A 26,908-nucleotide genomic window follows, 5' to 3' on the forward strand; every position below is an offset into this window, starting at 1 on the left:
AGAGGCTGGAGACACGTCAGCTGTGCTGATAATACAAAGAGAGAGGAGGGCTGAAAGAGAAACGAAACTGGGAGGTTTCTCGCACAGGCGCAGAAATTAGGCTGTGAGGAGTATCTGATGGAAGCAAAGTCGAAAAAGAAGAGGGAGAGATACAAAAATAATAAAAATCTCAGTGACTTAACACTCAGTTAGCCAGCTGGATCACAGGTTATCACAGAATTTATTTTCATATGCATATTATTAAAAAGCTAACACACTAAGTCAGTTGTTAGCTCCCAGCTTCCAAATTAATGGGAATTGAAAAACTGATAAAGCACTTTCAATCAAAATGGTACCTATTTTTTATTTTTGTTCCATTTTTTCAATAAATAAATGAAGAATTATAGTCGTTTCTCATGTTCTATCTTTGAATGAGAAATTCACTAGTTGTTTCAACCAAACTATACACTTCTCTCAGTTGTATTTCTCAGATAAGTAGCGGCTGTTCATGTATCTGTTAGTGGAGCGCCTAACCAAATACTAATTAATGTACGACAGCTGGGGCGCTCAGTGCGCCGTTCCGTTGGGAGCACGTTGTCGGATGGGCTAAATAAAATAAGGAAGGGTAACGGAAGAGGAGAAGAGTGAGGGAGCGAAGTAGGAGGGATAGAGAAAGGGAGAGGCGGAGGAGGAGGAGGAAGAGGAGAGGAAGAAGAAGAGGGAGGAGGAGGAGGAGAGGAAAAAGAAGGAAAAACAAAAGAGGAAAAAGAAGAAGGAGGAGGAAGAGGATATGGAGGACAGGGAAAAGGGGAGACAGGAGGAGGAGACGAAGAATGGGGAAAGAAGAAGACGAAGAAGAAGAAGAAGAAGAAGAAGAAGATGATGATGAAGAAGGAAATGGAGGAGGAAGGCAACAAGAAAAAGAATAGAAGGAACATGACGGGCAAAGTGTGAAGAACACTGAACTCGGAAGGCAGCGGGGATGTATGAAAGAGATGCATGAGGAGTTGCACAAGACCTACGCCCTCGTATGGAGACGTTCGCGCCTGTGTCGCATTTTCAGCTACTAGACGGGACCACTCTAGTTTCGTTGCGTTAATCACTTGGCGTAAGGAAAGTATATATGGGCTGTTTCGTTTGTTATTTTGTCTGTTACAGCTTTCCACTGATCAACACTGAAAAGGTCTTTATCGTTGCAAGCAATGCGACTATGGGTTGTCTGTGTAGCATCTGACTGACAGTATATTACGACTGATTAACTGTAAACACAGGGATGAACATTGCTTTATTTCTCGCCGCAATAAAAACGTTTCCATGCAGACCGGTGTAAATAATTTTACTGTATAATCACATCATGATGATCAATTACCTGCAGCACTCGTTCCCCAAGAATACCGTGCCACGTTAGTGCGTTCCTCAGCAGCTTGAGCGCTGACCCGAACTGCCGCTGGAAAAAAGGCGTCCACGCCTCAGCATAGACGCCGCGAGACACGTTGGGTGGCACCAACGGGATAAACACGTCGTTGGCCACCGCAGACTTCATCTTGTCGAGGGCGGTCTGCAGCAGCTGCTGCAGTGGCTTGCTGTCCTCTGTCAGTGACGGGTAGGCCCGCAGCAGCTTGCGGAGCAAACCCACTAAGCGCAACGTCTGCGAAGTCGACAGTGGGTCCCAGGCGGCCTCCACCAGCGCGCGCAGCTTAGGCACTATGACGCGCTCCATCACTTTGGGCACCAGCTGCGCGTCCGGGTCCTCCCTCAGGGACATCTCCGTTTCCGACTCGGTGAGCCCGTACAGCAGCAGCGTCGCGTACCATTCGTACTGCTCCATCTCGACCGTGGTCTCTTGCAGAGGATTCCACGTCAGCATCCTGAGCCGGATCACCGGGTCGAAGATTTTGGGCAGGCACAGGCTGACATAGGCCTCCCGGTAGTCGTCCGGATGGACGGAGCGCCAGTCTTCGAAGCGCGACTTGATGCTCCGCAGAGAGGAGAACTCCTCGACGACGTCGTCGAGGACGAGGTCGGCGTCGGACTCTATGGTGGCGAGTTTGCGCTTGAAGGCGGCCGCCTCCAGCTCGGTGACCTCGTCGTCGCTGGACATGCCGTCGACGTGCGCGGCCGCGGCGGCCGGGGTGCGCGCCCTGCGCCGCCGCGCGCGCCGGCCCTCGCGCTCTGCCGCCCTGCGCGTGCGCGCCTCATCCTCGGGGCCCGAGCGCTTCACGTTCCTCGCGGCCGACGCCACCTCGTCGCACTCGTCGCGGATGTCCTGCCGGCGGCGCTCCATCAGCAACTCTGCGCGGCCCCGCAGCACCTCCAGGAAGCGCTGCTCCAGGTTCGATATGATGAACACCTTCTCGTCCAGGCACTCGATCAGGTTCAGCACATAGTAATGCAGCTTCTGGTAGAACTGCAGCCTGTTGACCAAGTCGGGCCGCTCCCTTTCGCACGACTCGCGATTCTTCTCGTTCATCTCTATCTGCTCGCAAGTCTGCTGAAGGAGCTGATTGTCCACATCGTGCTGCTGCTTCATGTGCGCCAGTCTCTCGCGCAGCCTGTTGACTACTGTCTCCGGAGGCTCTATCGGCGGTGGGAACGGTGAAGCCGTGTAATCTCCAGACTCCGCAGACATGTTGGACACTTCGGTGCCCACGAATCTTTCACTGGCCATAGGCATATAAGGCTGAGCGTAATACATGCTCGCCATTGTCGTTTCGGACCGCATAGCCTCTATCTGACCTCTGGATACTCCTTTCTTCAGCTGCTGAGATTCCCATTCGTCGTCGTCTTCTTTGTTCCCCGGATTCTCCCTAGCTGCCGTGAATACTTCCAACCTGTTCTCTTTCTCCGAAACTTGAGTCTTTACTTCCATTTTGATTCTCTCCTCATCGCTCGTGTCGTTGTCGTCAGAGAGCTTCAGTTTCGAGGAACTAGACTCTGTGGTCGCCACGGGAATGAAGTCTTCTCCCATCTGCCTGGCTAGCTGGCGCCGCTTCCTCGCCGCATGAATAGCAGCTGCGTCGGGTATTTTCCCGCATTGCAGCAACAGCTTGACGTTGTCCGCGTCTGGAAACTTAGACCTCTCTCTCTCGCGTTCCTCTTCCTCCTCCTCCTCTTCTGAACTAATATCGCAGAAGGCCATTTCCGCTTCGCGACCACTTAGGATCACAGGTTTGTGAGTCTGTTTAACAACTATTTTGAGTTCGCTGGCGTCACCCGGTATGACGGTCTCTGTCGCATCTGTTGTGTCTGGTTTCTCCTCCGTTTCTTGCTTCTTCCCTTCCTTTTTCTTTTTCCTTTCATTATTCAGCATCCTGCTCAGTTTTTTACTCTGTGACGACTTCTTCACTTGGAACACTTCTTCGCCCTCGTTGAGGTCTTCCTCGAAGCTGAGGACGCTGGGGTTGTGTTTGGCCTGCTTCTTCTCCTTCTTCTTGGTAGGTTTCGCCTCCACAGGCAACACTGGAGGCAATGGTTCCTGCTCTGTGCTGGTCCCAGGAGCCGGGGTAGTTTCGCTCTCGTCAGCATTCTCGTCGGTGCCGAATACTCGACGGCTGATATTCTTCTTCGGCTTCTTGAAGAGCGCCATTTTCGTATTTCAATTGTACCTGCAACAGAGAAATTACAACAGTCCGCTTAAGAGCGAATAACAATTCAGGAGATGTCGTCATGCCACGCTTCTAGTGTCGTCGTTTCGGGAATCTCATAAAATCTCTATCTACTACTAAAGGGTAGTGTCAGTGATCGTCGTAATTCAAGAACTAGTGCAGTTGACTACAACATAAAGAAGACATGTGCGATATACACAAGACTAGTGTGAGTCCAAGCAAACGAGTAAAAATAAAACTGTAGTGTTGCTGTAACTCTAACTAGAAAGGACTAAAGCTGCAACAACTTTACTTCGGGGCTATAGCGACAGCATTTCGCTAGTTACATCCTGGGTATTATACATTAAACTATTTGATATTGTGTTAATCACACCCACAACGACTCCCTCATTTATCGCCGTTAACATCACTCTGTCTTCCGCAGAGTAATTGACTCAGCCAAGAAAGAGATATATCGCTTCAGGACATTATACACCCAGGCTTTGAAAGGAAACACTTATACGCTTAGCATAATAAACAAATTAACATCTCGGACATTACTGTGTCACAGAACTACTTTAGGGACAGGTTTCTAACACCAAAATATGAAAAATGTACAGTACGCATGGGCTCTAAAATGCATACCTTAAGACCTATCACCACTTGTTCAGTAGAAGAGATGGGTTACATACGACCGAAGATGAACAAGTAGGAGTAGTAGTTCATAGATCTTAAAGTGTCCACTTTAGAGCCCACGACCAACACATATTTTTCCTTGTTTTGGTGTAAGGAACCTATCCCTAAAACTTTTCGGAGTTTTTTAAGGACACACTGTATAATTTCACTCGCTCTCCGTAATAGCTTGAACCAAGCGAGGTGGCGCAGTGGTTAACACACTGGCCTTGCATTCGGGAGGACAACGATTCAAACTCGCGTCCGGCCATTCTGATTAAGGTTTTCCGTGATTTCCCTAAATAGCTCGAGGCAAATACCGGTATGTTTCCTTCCCCTCCTTGATACAATCCCAGCTTGTGCTCCGTCTCTAATGACCTCGACGTCTACGGGGTTAAACCCAATCTTCATTCCATCCTTCCATAATAGTTTGAATCGACGATTGGATACAAAAACATGGAGATCATCGCAAATATCAGAAGACCATTGTTGTGTTACTGGGCAAATAAATAAACAGTAAAAAGAGAAGAGGCAGAAGTTTCTTCATAGCTCAGTAAGGATGCCTCCACAAATTAGCCAATATATAAACTGAGAGGCCACATGACACGGGAAAGTTTATCTCATTTTAAGATGTGCCGAGCAGGATACCCGAATGAACGGCTAGATGTTGCCTACGGCACGAATGTAGACACGTTACTCGTATATGTACAGGTACGTAGCGATCACTGCAGTACCTTTGACGTAACGGCCTTCGATTCTAGGATTATGATTGGTCACGGGTCAAAGCATATCGCAGATTAGGCAAGAATAGGAGTTTACGAAGTCAACATTGTTCATCATCATCGGTAACGCAGATAAGTCTTTCCATGCGCTTAAAATGCTGCACAGGACGACCACGAGGGTTCGGCAAAGGGACGTCCAGCCGCCTCGTCAGAGGCCTGAGGGAGCGATTTAGGATATACTGAGGTCTCACTGTGGGGGTGTCAGAAACCTGCATCTACCAGGGATGTACGGAGACAAATGCACCGCCTTATCCAACGACCGACGTCAGATTCGTGCCACAGAGCCATCCCGACATCTGGCCACTCACAGTATTTAGATTTGACAACTAAATCGACTTAGTTGCTGGAGCGAGTGAGAAATCGTTTGTCAGCCTACAAAACTGTCGAGGTTACTATTGATCTAGACTGGCTTCCGTTGGTAAAGTCAAGTTCTTTGTATTTCTCACAATAATGGTAAGACGGGCACAGTTAATGATTAACAGGACCCATTCGTCTCGAATATTTAGAGACGCGGTACACAGCGAAACTTCAAAGAGCGCTTCAAGACTGCGACTCTGGAGAGGAGCGTGCGACTGGAGAGTGCTGCGGCTGGAGCGGCCCGTTCTGCAGACGTCCAGCACATTTCCTTCCACGTGCTGGCGTGGGAAGCGGTGTTGGTTGCCGCCTGACTCACCAGCGGAACACGCGCCGACCACGCTGGCCTTTCCACACGCGCCCGCCTCCTCTTGCTTAGTCCAGCTTCAGCGGACTGTTGCTCCCAGGGTATGAGGCAGGGCGCGTGCCACCGTCTCACATTGTTTGAGCAAAGTCTTCGCGGGAAACGCACGAACTCTCCAGCCTGCTCTGGGGCTGTATGTGGTGACAATTCAGCCACTTGCTGGCGATCTTTTGTTCTCGCTGACGTAGCACGTCCGAGTCTTAATTGGTGTCCTGCTCATAATTCCGTACTCCAGCAGTTTCCATAGTCATGAAAGCCTAAAGAGATGAACCCTGCTCCGAACACTACTTACTACTCTATTTTTGATTTTTGTGGACCATAAATACGCACACACAATGAATTCGCAGCAGTTGTGTAGATAGCTCGTACATTTATGACACTAGTCTTTTTAGTTCGTTGCCTGCCTTTACTAGATGTTATGAAAGTTTACGATCTCTTCTCCGTCTCCGTGACTAAATGATCAGCGTACTGGACGATGGTCTAATAGAAAAAAATGTTCAAATGTGTGTGAATTCCTAAGGGACCAAACTGCTGAGGTCATCAGTTTTACACACTACTTAAACTAACTTATGCCACACCCATGTCCGAGGGAGGACTCGAACCTCCGGGGAGCGCCCGCGCAGTCAGTGACATGGCGCCTCTAAACGCACGGCCACTCCGCGCGGCGGTCTAATAGAGCTAGATGATAGATATGGAACGTTCAATGTCGCCGTAAGGCGGATGATCGGCAGGAAAATGTGTAGGACGATGGCACCACAGAGTTTAGTTAACTGCGCTGTATCAATAACCCAGTCACTGAATAAAAAGAACTTTACGGACAACAGAACGGAAGCATCGATTTTAAAAAATGACACTTCAACATTTCTGACACAACTTCGCTAATCTTCCTAGCGGTGAGCAAATGAAACGATACCATAATGAAAATGGGCGTTGGTGATTATTTTGGCTCACTTGTGCTAATTAATTTCTCACACACTCTTACGCCGATTAATCGTGCATAATATCAGAGAACAAAAGCGAACGAAACAATCAGTGAGATGAAAACTAAACTAAGTTTCTCTAGCATAGAACACGCTTTGAAACTGCGACGATATCATAACTCGGTATTAAAAGCCATTTATCACTAAATCTGCGTGAAGAAACACATTAAAACCAAGGCCGGGAAAGGAAGTTCAGAGTCTGCTTGATACCGACGTCTTTAGAGCCAGAACGCTTGCTCACAATGGGAAGAGAACGAGGAAAGAAATAGCTGTGGTTGCGTTCAAGCCATCACGGCATTAATTTGAGGTGATGTAGAGAGACGACTAACAGCCAAATCACGATAGCCAGACGAGCATTTTTGGTTGGTTGCCTCTCTCATCAGAGGGCCGGTGCCACATAATTGGGTATCACCTCTGGATACCAGCACAAGAATGAGCCGTAGAAAGTGTGACGATTACAAAAGTCCATAATAGATTCTCGAATCGATGATTGGATACACAAACATGGAGACCATCACAGATGTCAGAAAGCATCTCTATTAAGTAGATGCATCGTAGCTGCAGATAAGCCGAGAGATCACAAAACCAGTGTGGTGTTAATGAGCAAATAAATAAACAGTGAAAATTGAACTGGTTGCGACCTATTTTGTTCAATTCAAACAATTTCAAATAAAAGTAAGGATGCGAGGCACAAGTTTCTTTAGAGATCACTGAGGACACCTCCACAAATTAGTCGAAATATAAACTGAGTAGCCAAATGACACGGGGAAGATTATCTCATCTGAAGATGCGCCGTGCACGACGCGGATTCAAAGAGAATTCAGTCAGATGCATCTGATCTCTCCTGACACTATAAGGAATTTTCCATTCAATCTGATGGCGCAGTGAGAATTTCGTAATCGGGTTTGTTACGCTCACACAAATCTCTTCGCAAGCGAAAAATTGCGACAAACCGGCAAGAATAATGGTTTTAAACTGAAACGATGTAGAAATCACATGAGTTCTAGAAATTGCTCAGTTCGAAGCATTATCATCTAAAAATATTTAACCACGACACAATGAATGAACTCTACAGTACGATCAACGATACTCTTGAGTGACCAAGTGGGGCCTATATTCCTCATATGAAAATATAGTCGGTTATGTGTTGGTGCGGGAAAATTAATGTGGCAAAGTTAACAAAAAAGCAAGTCACACTTATCGTCAATGAAGCACCAGCGGAGCTACAGGCCCATGGTAGAAGGGGTTGAGAAGGAGAATGAGGGATTAGGGTAAGCTAAGTAGAAAGAGATGTCTTTTACAACCTCTTGTAAACATGCGTCACACAGCGTATCATCCTGTTGTCTACGCTTCATTCTAGTATCCTCTTTTACAATTACGGTGCAAGAAGTGCTGTGATAACATGACGTCAGTCAAATCTCTCTCATCGCCGCATTAAGGAACTAAGCAGTAAACGCATTATCCTGCAATTGGAGTATGGTGTGTGTGTGTGTGTGTGCGCGCGCGCTTATCCCTGTGGATCCTTCGCGTTGAGAAGGGGGACAACGGGGCACGGATGCCCCTTTTTTTGTACGACATGGTTCCAGTCCCTCTCGACCTTCACACAGCCATCTCTTACACAGAGGAACCTGAGGGCATCCAGATTTCTTCAGATCTGAGAACATGGTCCATTATCCCATCTTGGTTCTAAAACTGTACTATGCTTCTGAGAATAGTTATTACTGCCGTTCCACAATCAGAGTCTCGTTGACTGACAGTGATGCGTACAAATTGGGAACATTGACAGACTTCAAATGCGTTCACTACTCGACACTCTCTGTATATGGGAATAACTCGAAACATCGCATCGGCATAAAGCTCAGAGCTGTTAATACATATAAACAAACTACAAATTAAAATATTCAGACTACGATCCTCAGTCGGTACAAAGATTTCTTTTTCGTCACTTGCCGCTTCTTTCGCCTGCATCCATAATCTGCACGTGTGACAAACGCCAAGTTAACACCATAATTCGGAGTCCACATTGAACAATATGTCCCTCTATAATTGTCTGGGTAACTCATCTGAAAGGTCGGAGAAAGGCAAAAACGTGCCACACATAATCAACTAGTGAGCTGTCTAAACCAACCTTCGCGGTGACATAGATTTTCTTGCGATTTGCCAGTTTCTCTGAGAATATTACTAAACCAGATGCAGTTGTATCTATTTGATATTATGCCCGGTGCGGAAAGGACGAATCATTTTTAAGAACCTACACGTATGTGATACGGGTTGTAATTATTGCGCGCGCGCGCGCACACACACACACACACACACACACAAGAAACTTTAAACTTCCAAGCGATGGGTTAATTGCCCGACTGCGCCCCGACTGCAAGCCATTAAACATAGTTCGAGTCTCCCAAAGACAACTGAAAATAGGGGGTGTTAAAAAAAAGTGTCTAATATTTTGAGAGGTGGTAGTAATAATCAAAACAAGAAAAAGTCCAATAAACATGGGCACTAAAAAGCATACCTTCAGAGCTATGAACGCTTGTTCATCTTCGCTACTGCGAAACACATCTCTTCTATTGTTCAAGCGCACACAGTTTTTAAGTTATGCACCTTAGAGCCAATGTTTATTGGACATTTTTCTTGTTTTGATGGTTACTACCAAGTCTCGAAATATCGCGAACTGTTTGACAGCAATATATTTTCCACGTGGAAGGTTACGACATCTAAGCTGCGTCAGCAGCATACAGCGCGTTATAAGGAATCACACAGTGAGAGGCAGGACCAACAAGTTATCGACGCAAACAAAAATTTATGGCGATGGTTAAGAAGCAAAACAAAGCAAAGCCACGCAGACTGGCTCTGACAGGCCATTCAGTTCCGACCGGCCGCCGTGTCATCCCGTGCAGCACAGTACGTAAGAGCCGCTTGACAATTAGTGATGTCTCCCCTGACGTCAAAATAACAGCCAAAAGTACGCCGTGAATCACATCCCGTTTCTCAGTGTCCTCTCGGAGGCGTAATTTATGAGTTATCTCGTCATCCATCTCCACAGAGATATCGTCAGCTCCTCGTCTTTTCCGGAAGATACGTTGCCACTTCTCTGGAATGAGGTGACTGCTAGCAGTATCAGAACCAGGTGCCGGATGCTGGGAGACACTGCTAACAAGTTCAGATGCGCTGCCATACCCGTAATTGGCTCTCTGTAGTATTATCTGTTAACACAAAATAATGGTCACTTTATGCGTTATAACAATGATTAAATCGAGAATGCTGCATTTATTGTGTTTTTCACCGATCAAAAACAGTTGGACTGGAATATCGACAATTTACTTCATGACAGTATTACTCTATGTACATTCAGCTAAAAATTATGGGCACAGTCCATACTTGGAATTGCGTCGTTATCGCTAGAGAACGTAGCCCGTGGATACAAGCACCCCTATTGTATCATTGTCCACGTCGGTCTATACCTCTTCATTTTTGTTGCAGCCACTACATTTATAGGTCACGTCTACTGAACTGGCGCCCGTCACGTGAAAGAGTAGGCGATACATGCGCAGAGGTCGACACAGTCTCAGCGGCAACCCTGCTTGTGCGTCTTGTCTCGGGCAATGATTGATTTCGGTACGGTATCACGTGACGGTGTCAACTATGGCGGCCAATTGATGCAATTTCCAAGCGCTGCGCAACGAAACTGCGCCCCAAGGCCTGCGGGAACATTTCTACTGACGTCGTCCAAGCAGGACAAGGTGACACCAGAAGGAAACGCCTGGACTCCCCACTGGCCCATAGAGGTTTCGAGATCACTTCACACGAAGCGCGACGACCCGTCAAGAAGGGATCGATAGCGACGGAACACTGAGAGGATAATACGATTTGAATTTAAATTTTCATGCGTCTGCCTCTGGTGTCTTACCAGTGAAAAGTAGGAAGTACATCTTCGAATAACAAATACTTTGAAATACAAAAGTTCCGGCCTTTAACCGTTAAAATGTCGTCTGATCAGTAGCATACAGTCTACTCATACGAAGGACACATCGACATTGATTAGGTTTGTGAAATATTACGAAAGAGCAACTCAACAGTTACGTAAGTGACCGACGACACCGCGTACTGCCGTGATACTGCCACTATCGCACAGAAGCTAAATGATGATTACTCACTAGAGAGACGCCAAAGCCAGATTGTTATGTCTCTTCTAGAAATGTACTCATACATCAAGATGAAGCAGTTAATTCGAAAAGAATTCAAGCTCGTGCAGTTCTACAGTTAACTTGGCGGATCGTCTTAAATCATTGATGCTGTTTCTCACCAGCCTCGTTCAGCTTGTTTTAGGAACAACGAAGAAAGAGAGAGTGGACAGCTTCCTGAAGAAAAGTTCACCAGTAACACTATCCTTCTTGACGAAAGTTAGAAGAGCGCAGAGATCGTGAATGGCACAGACGTTCTGTTTAGCGGCATTCTTGTCAAAAATATATCAAACTGTGAGTTTAATCACAGAAGTGAATAACAAAAATACAGAATTGAGCACATACTGTACAGGAAGAAATATTAGGATCTGAAGTGTCATCGACGATGAAGTCATCTGAGAGAGAACACAAGTTCGGTTTGGACAAGGATGAAGAAGAAAATCGACCGTAGCCATTTCAAAGCAACCACCCGGCGTTCGCCTTGGTTGATTTAGGTAAACTATGGAGTAGCTAAATATGACTGGCCGGATAGGGATTTATCGTTGCTCCTTTTGAATGCGATCCGACATAACGTCTAGATGCTAAGTGTTACATACGAAGTAGAAGTGTGGAAAGTGACTAAAATAAAGAATACACCTAAAAACACAGTGTTGCGCGCTTTTCTTGATAAACGAAATCTCGCGATGAAACTATGTCAAACAGTTAGCTTTACTTATGTCTGGAGAGTACCACTGAGGTAGAGTTAATAAAGTAAATCCACTGTTTTAAGACTGATTTCAAGGCAGATGAATACAGAACGCCAGTGAATACGAACAGGTGTCGGCAGAAAAACCGAGAAACAAGGAATTATTTGAAGAGCGAATGGAAGATTAAAATTTCAAGGCATCAGTGGGAAGGCGAGTATCAACTGTCGATATGCAGTAAAGGAAAATATTACGGACATACATTCCATCAGAGTCCTGGTTTCAAACAATTAAAGCAAATAAAACTTTTGTAGGTTCCACAATTCGCATCAGTTTTAAAAATGTATCATTCCTCAGCCATTCTCACCGCATACGCCTTCGCAATTTTTATTGTGAAGATAAAGGAGTAGCAATAGCAGACAACAATCACATTTTTTCGAATGTAAACTTCATGCACACTAACAAACTGGTTTTATATTGACGTTAACCAGTTCTCTTCAAGCATTAACAAATAATATGACAGCTCTTCTTCATCAAAATAACGTATTTTAAAACTAATTACAATTTTTAAAATAAATATAAATAAATATTATATACAATAAATGAAAATAATGACAAAAAATTAACACCTTGTCAAAGTCAAGGTCATTAGAGACGAAGCACAAGCTCATATAATCAAAAATGGAAGAAGGAAGTGGCCGTGACTTGGTTGAACAATCATTCCACAATAGAGTATTTCGAAATGCTATGAACTTGGGAATCTGTGGAGGAAAAATGACACAGGCGGAAGAAATAAGGCGGATAGTGGGACGTGCTGCTTTCATAGGTACTTAACCTAGTTTCGATGAGAACATGTAGCAGCACGCGCTGCGTGTAGCATGTGACACAAGGCAGTTTAATAAGGCTGGTCAGACAGAGGTCTTCAGACGAGAAAAAAAATTGTTTGAGGTCTGATTAAATCAATTAAGGTCCATAATGTATGGCCTGTGTCACCGTGGTTCTCTGAGAGTATAGTAAAATTCACGTACTCAGTCATGGAGGGAAAAGCATTTCTGAAGCTATCAGTATAAACATTGCCACATTGATTAAGAAGAAGACTGAAAAACTCAGAGTACAATAACAAACAACAGCGCTCGTGCTCTGTTTTGGAGGCTGTCTTCACGTCACAACAGGTGGACGCCGGCGCCACGCACATTTACCTTATCGCATTTACACACACCGCTTGTAGATCCTTCCCCTAATACCCCCCTCCATCCCCCTCACCTGTTTAATATCCGCCACGGTTATTGCTACCGTACGGCCTGTGTGGGCACTATTCCTTGTGAATATTGCATCGTGCAATTACGATGTTTTATCGCCCGCGGGTAAGTCCAGGAAGCGCGCGAACATGAAATTTTATCCACGGCGTTGCGTCGTGCAGGCTTCAGAACTACGGCGTAATGAGTATTTCGGTCAAGACAGTGAAAGAAAGTTCCACGAAGTGCGTAGTTTACCAAGCACTCTAATTAACCAGTACACTAAAATAGAAACATGGGACTTAAAAAGTTGTCGTCAGAATCGCTAATTTTTCAGCGACTTAAGACACTTAAGTTACGTCAGTAGTTTGTATAGTGAAGTAATAATGTTCACAGTGACCTGCAATTACACTTCCACGAACTCAAAAATTCCTTTATGTCCAAAGTACGCTTACTGTTCAGTTCGCAACAATTTCCATTGAATCAGATAGTAAATTCAATTAAATAAAGACGAAAAAGAGCTACATGACAGATACAGAGCTACCTGTTGGCCTAAAGGAAATTTTGTCTGCCGGAATGGTTGGATTACTATAAAAACTCCTGTCTTCATTGCATTTTAGAAAATTCACCATTGCACTAATGACAATATTTATTGGGTTTTCACTCATTCTATTACTTTGTACGCCTTCGAATATAACTTATTCCTCTTTTCAGCGTTAAACTGGTACTTCCACATCAAAAAGAAAATAACAAAAATGGCAGTCGACTTTTGCCCCAGCCTTTACGATCGTGGGTTAAGTGATATCAACTAAGGCAGTTAAAATAAAAACAGAAAATTAAAAGTCAATCACAGGTCTAAACTGCGCAGGTAACCTTTATCAGACCCTTAAGATATGTTCCCAATTTTACAGTTTTGTAACAGCAGTTACTTCAAAATGGTTCAAATGGCTCTGAGCACTATGGGAATCAACTTCTGAGGTCATCAGTCCCCTAGAACGTAGAACTACTTAAACCTAACTAACCTAAGGACATCACACACATCCATGCGCGAGGCAGGATTCGAACCTGCGACCGTAGCGGTCTCGCGGTTCCAGACTGTAGCGCCTAGAACCGCACGGCCACTCCGGTCGGCAGTAGTTACTTCAAACGCAGTAATTCCGAAACTAAGAACGGAAATAAGAGTCACACAGTATTGTTAACACAAACAAACTCAGTTTAACAGGGCGCGACCATCACAAAATGTGGAAAAAAGGATGATACAAAGTTGTAATGAAATATTTAAAGCTTTAAAACCTACTCTGGACAGTCGCAAAAGTAAAGTTATGTTAATATACGGATAAAGATAACCTAATGAAATATGGTTGAACACGACAGACGCGTATCTGAGCAGCAAATGCGTATATTGCATTTTGCTGAAGACGGAAATCTAAAACCGATTATTATAAAAGTAAAGAAAAAAGACATACGGTAGTTGCTTCTAACGTACAGAACAAACCATTTATCTAGTACGGCTGGAAACACTCCAGATATTTTGCCACACATGCTGGGGACGTATATAAATATTTGAAACATTCAGTAACTGAGGAGGATAAATGTTACCTCGAGTCCATAAGGGAGCCAGGGTTTGACATCACACTTACGGACAGGTTAACTGAATGAGATACTCATCTAATGTTAGACACGACCGGCTATCTGCCCACAACAGTGACATCAGGTGCTTCTTTCGGAGCTAGTGACAGTTATAAAAGCTGACTGAATGCAGAAACATCTGCAAAATGGCCGTTCTGAAGCAATTTCAGTCCCTGATGCGCTGTCGGAGCATGAGGGGAAACCATTAAGTCTGATGAGGACAAGCGAGGCATTATCTCCTTTAAGTAGTCCCTCGTAATGACACGTCATGTCAAGGGATACGGTTGTGACATTTGCACAGCTTGTCAGGCTGTCCAGTGCTATGTAAATTTTTCGCGATACGAGTGCAACAATTATATCGCATAGGCAACGAGTTTCCTATCAGTGTTCAAAACAGCGAGAGTAAATAATAAAAAAAAATACTTCTAAAACATTTCAGTATCAACAGCAGCACAAAAAATTATTTAGTTTGTTATCTTTTCAAAAGACACACCGTTCGCAGTATAACGTAAAATAATGGCAATCATGTGATTTTAACGAATGATTCGATATCTGGATTAGTTAGTTGTCTACTCGTATTTTTTTGCAGAAACCTGCGGCGATTAACGGAAGCGTTGCTGCAGCCACGTGGCGCCCTATCGAAACCTCTGTTAATGAGTTACGCACGCCACAGAGTTATGCCTTCCGTGTCATTAACGTCAGCCGCTTTGCAACCCTGGATGCCAGGTGCTGAGGTTCAAGGTTACAGACCGACCCGATGCCCTTTAAGTGGAAGAAACATCCTTGTGCCAAAGCTTCGTTCGACGTTTCGTAATAAGCACATTCAGTTTGTCAGCCCTGATATTTTGAAATTATGTCTCTGATCATGACCGCTATAGTAAGTATAACACAGCTAACAAGCAACGGAGAATTTTTTCACGCTGCAGATACGTCATCGGGACGATGCTTCATTTCTACCTGGATGTGCAGAACACTGCAAAGCATAGCGAAGCACTGAACAAATATTCGCAAGTGGAAATGAGTTTTAGCTCAACTCTTCGTACCCTCGATTTTCAGGTTTGAGACCTGACGTGCCACAAGATATCTCGGCGAAGTGTTGATGTAATGCTGCACCACTCCTGCTTCCGGTATTGCTTGCTAGCCATGAGCTCCAGACCGTGGCAGTGACAGCTGAGGCCGAAAGTGACGTCAGTGGAAACGACAAGACGGAGGAGTCTTCCAACTGCTCTGAGACTAGAACCAGCAGACCCACTGCTCGTGACATTCTACAGCGTGGAAAATCCGCCGAAATGGCTAAGGATATGCAGCAGCTTACTCTACAAGGAGTATTCTCAATAATGTTTCGTGAAGCCAAGAATGATGGAACTAATGTGATATTCATTAATGAAATCCACCGAGGCATCACATTTTAACTTTCGCCTGTCTAGAAGATGATATGAGCATGATTTTGCTCAAAATCTTGTCTCAGACGAGCATAAATACCCACGAGAATTAAGACTGATGAGAACTCCTCCTTAAGTCCTGCACGCGCATGTGATTCACCAGGTTGACATTCCTCGTTATCATGCCAGTTACAGGACAGCAGATGCCGTACAACACATTGAACGTAACAGAAGTCACCTCTCTTTGTGACCTCTACACACATTAGAAATTAAAATCCCACGCCTCATTCTTCTGTCTGTATGTAAAGACTAATTTCAGAAACTGCTGCAGAGACTTTGATGTGGTTTTCACTAATAGACATACTGATTCACGAGAAATTTTTGTGTATATAATTTATTTTATTACCGTTACCCCAGACAAGTCATTCGACCGAAGGTACTTAGCGCTACCCGTGCGAAGCCGAGGTGGGTCGGTAGTTAAAGTATGTATACGGTAATCTAAAACATTATGCACATAGACGAGTTGCCTGCATACATATTTAGCGCAGAGTTAACCCATTAAATGATCAGTGTAGTTCTTTCCTTTATTGTTGCTTCGCCTCTTCGTATTGCATACAGTGTGTGAGTTATTTAACTATATGAAATAAAATCGTCATAACTTCTGAACGGTTCGCATTAAGACGTTCAAACTGCACGGTTGACTGCGGGAGATGATGGGAATTAGTATGCGCTGCATGGTTTGGTTTAGCTACGAAGACCACTTTCACTTGAATGGATTTGTCAATAAGCGAAGTTGGCCCATTTGGGAGATTCAGAATCAGTATTTCGCGACCGAGAAGTCTCTTCACCCTCAACGGGTGACTGTGTGGTGTGCTATATCCAATTAAAGAACGATCGGTGCGATATTCCCTGACTGCACGGTGACTAACGAACGGTATGTGAAGGTTTTGGAAAATGATTTCATACCCATTATCCAAAGTGACCCTCATTTCCACAAGATGTGGTTCGTGCAAGGCGGAGTTCGACCCATTCGAAGCACGAGAGTGTTTGATGTCCTGGAGGAGCACTTTAGGGACCGCATGGCTCTGGGGTACCCAGAGGCTACTTACATAGGCCTCGATTGGCCTCCACATATTTGGGATCTGAACACGCTTAACTCCTTTTTGTACGGCTACATTAGGGACAAAGTGTACAGCAATAACCCTAAAACCATTGCTGAACTGAGAACAGCCATTCAGGAGATCACCGACAGCATCCGATACTTCAGCGAGTCATGCAGTATTTCTCTATTCGTCCGCACCACATCATCGCCAACGATGGCACGCATATCGCACATGTCACAACTTAAATCCGAATATCTATAGTGACGTTTACATGGTGAATAAAGTGTGTGCACTTGTAGTTTGTAACTAATTTATCGTTTTTCATGTAGTTCAGTAATTGTCATCCTCTGCGTTCCCCAATATGTAAGGGAAATCTCCTCCGGTTACAGCAAATTTATCGACAACAACTTGTCTCGACAGACATAAAGGAAAGGGTGAGTGCAGCGCAAACTAGCAACACAGTGGCTTGCCGTTTTGATCACAGAAAAATCACAAAACTTCGGCGAGATCGGTAGCTCTGTAAAAGTAATTACCAAGTAGAGTTGTGACGGAGAGCATCATAAGCAAAAGTAAATTTCAGTTGCACAACTTAGACACCGCTAAGTGAAGCGCCACTTTCTCTGAGCCTGCGCACCGAAAGCCAGGCACAAAGTGGATGTTGCACGAGTAATCAACAGTGGCTACTCTCTCCGGATATTTGCATCCGATAATGCCCCAGACGTGACGCACACAGCAAAGCACAAACTACGTAAATATCTTGTTTAGCTTTTTGAAGTTACTATTTGTTTCTTTGCTTGTTGTGGTCTTCAGTCGGGAAACTGGTTTGATGCAGCTATGGACGCTCGTTTATACGCAACAGCAAAGTATACTGGAGCTTCGTCCCAAGCACGATTGCAACACGTCCTAATACTAATTTGCATTCATGTGTCCTTAAAAAATATGGTTAGAACAGGCATCGTGTTGAGATTCCAGCCCATAACGTCATACGGGTTCTTCATAAATCTTGTACATAATATTGGGATTTTCCATAGACCAAAAAACGATATTGCTACTCTGTGGACTCCGATACATCGCATATTGACACTGAGCGAGACACAGCATTTGGAAGTTGTGCCGACAAAGTACGGCAGGCTGCAACTCGCTGCTCCACGTCGTTGTCAGATAATTCAGTCACATACATTCGTGTAAACACTTCCATTCTCAAAACTCTTTTAATGAGATCATGCACTGATGTTCGCGGTATTTAAAGTTCCGCTGGGAAACAGTCAATAGGGGTACTGTGACTTTACTGACTCCCTGTACAGTAGTATGGCTCTCGGTCTTCTTCTTATTATTGTTACTGTAACTATAGTTTGATGACCAAAACAATACCGTACTTTCCTCAATCAAGCAAAGCATCATAATGCTCGAGGAACCATTAGAAAGGATTACTGAATGCAACTTTACTAATGTTTTAGAGAAGAGAAACGTACTGGCTTATGGTGATTCAGTTGAAAAAGACATTCGGAATATTAAAATCCGGTCACTTATTATTCTTCACGACCTGCCCTCCTGTTAAAGTGGTACTTTACTGAGAAAATGCGAGAGAAATGCCGAACGGCGAGCAGCGCCAAGACCAGAGTGTACACGAATCGTAAGGAGCGACTCGCTCGCGTGGAGGAGGCGTCTACAAACAAACATGACAGGTAGGAATATAGTTCAGCTCCGCCAGCTCCAGCGCACGGCCGGTGTTTATTTTCGCAGCGAACCGCTGCAGACGGCGCCCGACCAGACGCAAAGTGTGTCAGCTGAGCCGGCGCGGCGTCGCTAAGCAGGTAAATGTCAAGGCGGCGATGAGCGCTGGCCGCTCAACTCGTGCCTCCCGGTTGCTACGGCTACCCTCTGCCGGAACGGGGTGCAAAGTGCGAGGGGGGAGGGGGGGGGGAGAAACGAGACGGATTTGATTTTCAAACCGTTATCTAACAACTGGCGTGGACTTTATCGGTGCTGGGTAACGATGAAACAGCTATTCGCTCTGAGGGGAGATAGCAGAGCGACGAAGCAAAACGCGTGTTTGGCACCGACTGGCATATGCAGCAAACTAACGATAAGGGTACAGTACAACGCCGCCTCGATTAGTTGGAGTAACTGACAGAGACTGGCGTTTGCAAAGAGGGCGCTTCCGGATCACGGTTGGATGAATTTTCAAATTATTGAGAGGCAGCGAATACAAACTTCTCACTGCACATTACTGTATGCCTTCCATACCCCTCCCCCCCCCCCTCCCCAAACCCCTTCATCATCCTTGCTTGGTGAGAATTTTATGTCAACAGTCGAATGTCCAATCCGACATTTTATTTTTTCGCTTTTTGAAATCAACAGTCTGAGATGTACGTGAAATAGCGTCTACAGTAAGCGGACTGGTGATAAGATATACGAAGCCAGTAATTGTACATACTAAACCAAAGGTAGGTGTGTTGCTGAAGTAGTTGTCGTATTCCAAAATCTATATAAACGATGCTAGACTGGCCACCTTACACCTTACGCGGAAAAGGTCTTGTGCGAATGAAAGGCATGGAAGCTTTAAGTTTAACGTCTCGTCGACATCTAGATCATTAAAAGCGGAGCACTAGCTCAGCTGGAGATTGGATCGAAGCAACCATCCCGACATACAGGGAACACATGGGAAATGTAAATCTGGCTGGCCGGACAGAGATACGAACCACGTTCTTCCCGAATACGAGTCGTGTTTTAGCCACAGCGTCATCTCTCTACAACAGACGTAATCTAGAAACGGTGTTTAACGTTAGACGATTTTAAGCTAACGCAGAAGTTGTCTGCACAGTGATTTAATTACGCTGCTAGAAGAGAACTGTGTCGTTACGTCAATGGAGAATAGAAATACTAAAGTGAGAGTTCTCTCTGGCAGCAGAGGTTGTTTTTATCGCTTATCAGAGAATCGCGCATACTGATAATGGCGGACATGTCATATCACTCTGCGCCAGTACGGCAACGGGCGGTGGTACTTACCTACAAAACGCAGACAAACCACTCGTTCATCCTCAGCACGCTGTATAACTCTGAGGAACTCAGGACGTCCGTGTCCGGCCAGATCGCCATATGCTTCACAATGAGCAAATCTCCCTAACAAGAGACCACTGTCCTTGGAGAGAGATAAAGGCGGCTGATAACGACACACCACTTGTTCTAGTGCCACTCGTGCGGCTCCTTCATGAGCTGCTGGCACCAAGCCGGCATCTTTTAAGAATATCTAGGACGACCGGAAGTACTGTATAACGAATCTACACACTCATAAACTATATTAATTGAGCAGTTTATTATTCGCTTACTGATATATGTCAATGACGAACTAACAAGTGTATCGAGAAGGCTTTGTCGAAATATTAATGTAATGTGCCAACATTAGTATTTCTTGCTCATTCCCTACTTCGAATTTTCCCATGTTTGTATTCCACACTAAGGCTGCGTTTCCATGTATTAGAATGGTTGAAATGGCTCTAAGCACTATGGGAGTTAACATCTGAGGTCATCAGTCCCCTAGACTTAGAACTACTTAAACCTAAATAATCTAAGGACATCACACACATCCATGCCCGAGGCAGGATTCGAACCTGCGACCGTAGAAGCCGCGTGGTTCCGGACTGAAGCGCCTAGAACCGCTCGACAGCGGCCAGCTTCCATATATTATAAATACACTGGCCCTTAGTGGAAACTTAAAAACGCGTTCTGTCGTCTACTATGTAGAAAATAAGAGAGAGACAGAGTTCAAGAACGGACCTCCGGAGACAGAAAGAATTTCATGAGGATACTTTGTTTTGAATTTGACGAGCTTGTGTTTCAAAGTTCATGGAGCTAGTGAACAGAGTTGCATGAAAGTATGTCGAAAGTGTAGAAAGTTTTTTCTGCGTGTTTACTTGAGCTAATATCTACTGCTTTTCTCGGTATTACTTTTCACTGCACTGTGTTCACCCTTTCATCCAAATCCATTTGATGCATTTCCTTTTTATGTTACTACATAAACATGACAACTTCAGGATTTGCTATTATGCACTGACTGAAATAAAAAACTCCCCTTTTGTCTTCAAATTTTTGTAAATCTCCATTCGCTCGTTTTATACTCTGCAGTAGAGAGCCTAACTGAAATTCTGTCTGAGCATGTCGGCTCAATGAACAGGTATGTTCTTCCCTTTCCCTTTATTTTCGCATTTCTTGGTGATGGAGTGTAGTCGAATTAGACCAGATGATGCTCAGGGAATTAAATTACACAATGAGATAGCAGCCGCGTGGAGTGGCCGCGCGGTTTCAGGCGTAATGTCATGGACTGCGCGACCCCTCCCGCCGGAGGTTCGAGTCCTCCCACGGGCATGGGTGTGTGTGTTGTTCTTAGCGTAGGTTAGGTTAAGTAGTGTGTAAGTCTAGCGACCGATGATCTAAGCAGTTTGGTTCTTTAGGAATTCACACACATTTGAACATTTTGAATGAGATAGCACAAATACTTTCAGTACTTTGTCCATTTTCAGTAGGTGTATTTCATTTTGTTGATAAAAATCGTCACCAACTGCACGAAGAGATTTTATTTCTTTATCAGCCTCGGGCAGTTAGTGCCCTTCTTCAGAATATCATAATTATCGCATTATTAGCGAGTGTTTTGACGCATTTTTGACGCTCGCTGATAACAATACCAACGACAACAACATAACAATAATAATTATTATTATAATAATAACAAAATATTATCATTACCATCTTCCGAAGGAGGCACTAAGTGCTTCAAACAGGTAAAGAAATAAAATTTATTTCGTGCAACTGGTTGCTGGTTTTTCAATAAGAAAAGTACTACATAAGTTTTGTTATTTGGACTGCAAAGTAACTGACGATGGCAGCAGCAAAGACAAAATAAAATGCAGGCTAGAACTAACAAGAAAGGCTTTTCTGAAAGAGAGAAATTACAACACTGAATGCATATTTTAGTATTGGAAATTCTCTTCTGAGAGAGTTTATCTAGAGCGTAGTCATACATGAGAGTGAAACACGGACTTTCATCACGGTTAGGAAGTCTGTAGATTTTTAAATGCGGTTTTGCAAAAGAATGCTGAAGAAAAAGGATGGGTAGACGGGATAATACAATAAGCAAAGACGGCTTACTGAATATTGTGAATGGGAATAGATCTTTCTGAGACAACTTGACTAAAAGAATGGATCGGTTGACACGACACATCCTGTGGAATCAAGAACTCGACAATCTGATAATGGAGGGAACTTGCGTGTGGGTGTCTGCGGGGAGGGGGGGGGTGAAAAAGTAGAGGGAAACCAAGGCCTGACTACAGCAAACCAGTAAAAATGGATATAGTCTACAGCAGGTATGCAGAGATGAAGAGACTTGTGGAGGGCAGATTAGCATGGAGAGTTGCATCAAATGAGTCTTCGGTCTGAGCAGCTGCATTTCTTGCCTTCGCCGTAGGGGAGTAAGAAAATTAGGGTAGCCTACCTAACGTTAAACACTGAGTGGCGAAACTCACTTCAAGCTGTTATTGCCTTACATTTACGGAAACACAGTGGAAATGGAAAACAAGGATGGTGAGCGCGAGAGGCAGTTATTTTTCATTTGTGTGAGTAGTACGAAAGTCTGGCTTTTGTCTGGTCCAAGTTTCCTGCCGAGATGGCTCCACCAAGAGTGGCCAACAGTTTTGGGAGCCGTTTGATAGGCCGTACCGGATGTACTGCCGCGACGCGAGGCGGACGGCAGCCAGACAAACGCGAGCGAAAGTGTATGTGACGTCACAAGGTGCCGGCGTTGCCAAGCGTGCAAGCGGGCTCAGCTGACGGTTGGGCTGCAGTTGACCCAGGAGGCAGGCCCGTTACTCTTGCGACTGGTATTTCGGCCGCTCGTGCGCGTGCCATTTGCTAGGTGGCGGCCGGCACTGCCCAGCCGATGTTAGCTGGGCTAGCAACACACACACACAGTGGCACAGCTTTATTGCGGAACGTTGCAGGGAATTACTCAAGTCCCGCTAAGACCTGCGCCTTGCAGCCCACGACGCTAGCCTTTCGCGGTTGAGCGGCTGCCAACGTAGGCGTCACAAAAATCCCCCACAAACGTTCCAGTCGCCTGGAAAGCAGCCAGCGCTACGGTTTTTCTCGGAGGGAATAGAGTTATGGCGAAAAAGAGGAAAACCTGTCGAAATGTTGGTTTTCTACTAGAAATGGCGATGTGAACTTACTAGGAATAAACAGACGACAAAATAAGTAAAAGTAAAGCATCCCCAAAAGCTACTTATCGATCACGCGCTGTACCAGACTACTATACGGGTGAGGATATGGTCTCAAGCATGTTCGTGACAAGGTGGCTGAGAACAAGTGGCTCAGCCGTTTCAATTTTAGAAGCAGCGCTGTGGGGGCAATCAATCGTTCCCCCGGACGCCCGTCATTCGACGCATATTAAGGGGTTAAATATGTGAGTCAACTGAGAGGCCAGAGAGAAAGAAACCCGACGATGGCGACTCTGCCATCCACATGACGTGTATACAGGTCTGCTACGTTGGCTATCACACGTGCATCTGCGTAGCAGACGGCGTTATTGTTGCGCCAGATCTTAGAATTGAAAATAAATTAACCCCATACCCAGCAACCACTCCGACGTTCATAGTTGATCAGTGTTATGCAGCCTAAAAGTTTTATACAATTATATACTTTTTTTCAGCGTTCGCCACACACTGTTATGACACAAAATAATACCACAATCTACTCAGGCATATACACATTTGAACTGATTTTCATAAGCGCCTTCTGAAACGCTAGAAATGTGTATACAGTTGAATTTACAAAAATTGTAACTCACCCTGTACTGGTGTCGTATGAAGTGGGACCAGAAAGAAATACATTTTATCTTAGCAGCTTTGGCATGTCTTCTTGCAGCACAAAGCAACGGAGCCATGCATAAAAGCGTCATCTTGGCTGTGTTTATATCGGAACAGCCGACACCAGCCCCTTTGCCTTTCAAACATGTGCACTTTTCTCGGATATTTTTGCGGAAAGTTTCAATGTCAACTTTAATGAGTGTAATACTGCTGACCTCGACTTTTCGAATAACGTTAAAAAAGTATATCCATTCAGAAAACAAACTATTTGCTTCAGCGTCGCGGTTGATATAATGGCTACGACACCTAACGAACTCACGTACATCCCTCTCGACGTGCCATCATTTTCCGAAAACCTCCATGCGACATCTACAACCGTTCACGAAATAACATAATTCGAATATATTGATACGTAACGCCCGCATTTTCTTCCTTCTCTGTAGGAGTGGGTGCGATTCAACAAAGTACTTGTTGGTAACAAAATCGGGATGAGTAAAATGTAAATACCGTGAAAACCAAGTTGTCCGCAATAGCGTCGCTTTCTCTGTAGCGTTCACGTTGAGCGGACATCCACGTTCTCTTGACCCCAATCTCAGACTCCGCCGTTGGTTTTCCCTGCTTGACGCTTAACAGTCGTGAGAGACGGCCACAAAACTTATTTTGCCAAACAATAACGCATAAAAATTAAAAAACCGTAGTAAATTAACAGATATGTTACAGCTGACCATAAAATAACTGTTAAACATCTGAAAAGCAAAATTTAAGCCACGAGCGGATAGCAATCACAAACTCAATGTTAAATGCAAAATTTTAAGACTTCACCGAACTAAAGGAACAAGTACAGTTGGGTTTAACTTTGACTAATTACTTCGTTCATCAATTTACTCTAGCAGACGGGTCCTTAGACCCTGATATTTAGATGATTTATTACTTATTCTTCACATTTCTTTATACATAAGCATTAGTATATACCGGAAATCGTTCTACATGCGTGACAACGAGCGACAGCCATATCAGTAAAGAATTTGCTGAACAGATACCCCTTTGGAGAGGAGTAGTAACGACGCTGTGGATCATGCGGTCTCTTTTTTTTTTTTTTATTAATCATAAATCACCATTTCCCGGTTTTTGTACTGAAAGCCAAAGGGAGCTAGACACGGATGCGGAATTTAGTCAGTCAGTGTTTCACTTTCCTCTCAGACTGTCGGGGGCTTTCCCCGTACTCGACAGGAATGTCGGTACCTGTGTATTGAGTGCAGTACACAGCAGGTGTGAGTCAGAGCAAACTTGTTTTGACCGCGGGGATACCGTTGGCGGTCAAGGAACCGACATCTCTGGCCGTAGTCTGTCCGGATCAGACCCCAGTCAGAGCCTTTTTGCGCCGAAATCAAGATACAGTACTTCGACATTGGTCAGGGAAGACGACAAAAAATTACCTCCCACCAGATAACGGTCTTGCTCGATATTTACTTGTAGTGTTTTAAAGAAACTAAAGACAATCAGAAATCGGAGACTCTGCTTCCGAAGCTAAAGTCGCGGAAAGCATCTGACTATGAGATCCGTCCCTAGAGACAAGTCTACGTTCAACATTAATGGTACGCTGTGGGTTGTACTTCAAGCTATAAAGCCCGATTCTGACGATCTGAACTCTCTTTGGTCAAACTGCGACTAAACTTGTGGTTCTTCGAGTAGGAATTCGCAGCATGTTAAACGTGAAGGACAGCTCTCATTACACACAGGACTACTCTTGATAAACCGCGAACTGCAAATGACACTATGGACACCGCTCAGAATTAAATGCAATTATTTTTTGCCGGTAAGTACAGATTAACATGCTGAATGTACGATCTGCCAGAAAACGGATACAAACGTTGGGATTAGCACTGCGAGTCACTATAAGCTAGGGGCTTGAAAATAGTATCAGTCGAGGAGGAAAGGAAGCAGCAAATGGCTCTAAGCACTATGGGACTTAACATCTGAGTTCATCAGTCCCCTAGACTTAGAACTACTGAAACGTAACTAACCTAAGGACATCACACACACCCATGCCCGAGGCAGGATTCGAACCTGCGATCGTAGCAGCAGCGCGGTTCCGGACTGAAGCGCCTAGAACCGCTCGGCCACACAGGCATGCAAGGAAGCAGCAAACTTCAATTAATTTCTAAGGTTAGAAAACAAATGTTATCTTTCACAACACTGCTCACGTACGACTCATATGACGAGGTTGGACTAAAGGTATATGGATGGACAAAGTACTTCTTCATCCACGTGGTTGTGCTCTGAATCACCTTATGATGGACTGTGATTTGGAAATTGTGAATCTTTGTGATATAAAGACAAATTAAAACAATTATCAGTGCCGAACCACATTTATTTTTCTCCACGAAGCGTTTGAAGGACTTACACCTTCATCTTCAGGTGGATCAGTGCATTACATGACAATTTCATTTTCTGGATATGGCCAGTTGTTTGCATTACACTTAATTTCGGCTCAGAAAAGTTGTTATCGTAGTGTGGCACTTAGCTCAAACACTGGAAAGAATAACGAACCTATTTACAAGGTATTCCATCCAGTTAAAAAACATCTAAGCTCGTTATACAGGGTGGTCAGACACAGTTTGAAACGCTTGTTGCGTTGCGCCATTTCCAAGTTAATTAGCATTGAAGTTAGCCAGTTAGGCCGTTGCGCAGCAAATTCAAGCAGCCCCCCAGATACAACTAGTATCAGTTGCTCTCATAGCATAGATAATGCTCAACCTCTTGTTCGGGTTCGATTTTACTACCATCCCATGTCCAATTTTTACTTCTCTCTCTCTTTCTTTTTTAAATTTTTTTTTTCGACATTTTGTTCGGCTTTGGGAAACCTAACGATCCACGCGTTTGGCGACACCGCTCTGGCGGGCCGCTTGAATTTGTGCGCGCAAGAGCCTCATTTGCTACCTTCCACGCTAAATAACTAGGAAACGGCGCAACGTATCGCTTTCTCTTCTTAATAATTATATCTCAGTATACATACCCTGCAACAACGTTACAATTTTTACAGACTATACCTGACCACCCTGTATATATCCAACTGTTCAGTAGCACAATACAAAATGCCGTGTGGCTAGGGCCTCCCGT

The 26,908-nt window shown here is 44.5% G+C and overlaps 2 protein-coding genes across 3 annotated transcripts in view; one reads left to right on the forward strand and one right to left on the reverse strand.

Annotated features, from left to right (window-relative positions):
* Nucleotides 1–26,908, forward strand: part of LOC124716905 — an 811,449-nt gene that overhangs the window by 710,356 nt on the left and 74,185 nt on the right. The gene's annotated exons all lie outside the window — the stretch shown is intronic.
* The window catches only part of LOC124716889 (PAX3- and PAX7-binding protein 1), a 173,401-nt gene that overhangs the window by 612 nt on the left and 145,881 nt on the right, over nt 1–26,908 (reverse strand). For both annotated transcript variants that reach the window (XM_047243446.1, XM_047243454.1), the window contains exon 2: nt 1,349–3,584. In XM_047243446.1, the coding sequence (XP_047099402.1) occupies nt 1,349–3,565 (2,217 nt within the window). In that variant the 5' untranslated portion in view covers nt 3,566–3,584. The remainder of the gene's footprint in view (nt 1–1,348; nt 3,585–26,908) is intronic.

This window comes from Schistocerca piceifrons, chromosome 1 (assembly GCF_021461385.2).
Source record: "Schistocerca piceifrons isolate TAMUIC-IGC-003096 chromosome 1, iqSchPice1.1, whole genome shotgun sequence".
NCBI classification, from domain to species: domain Eukaryota; kingdom Metazoa; phylum Arthropoda; class Insecta; order Orthoptera; family Acrididae; genus Schistocerca; species Schistocerca piceifrons.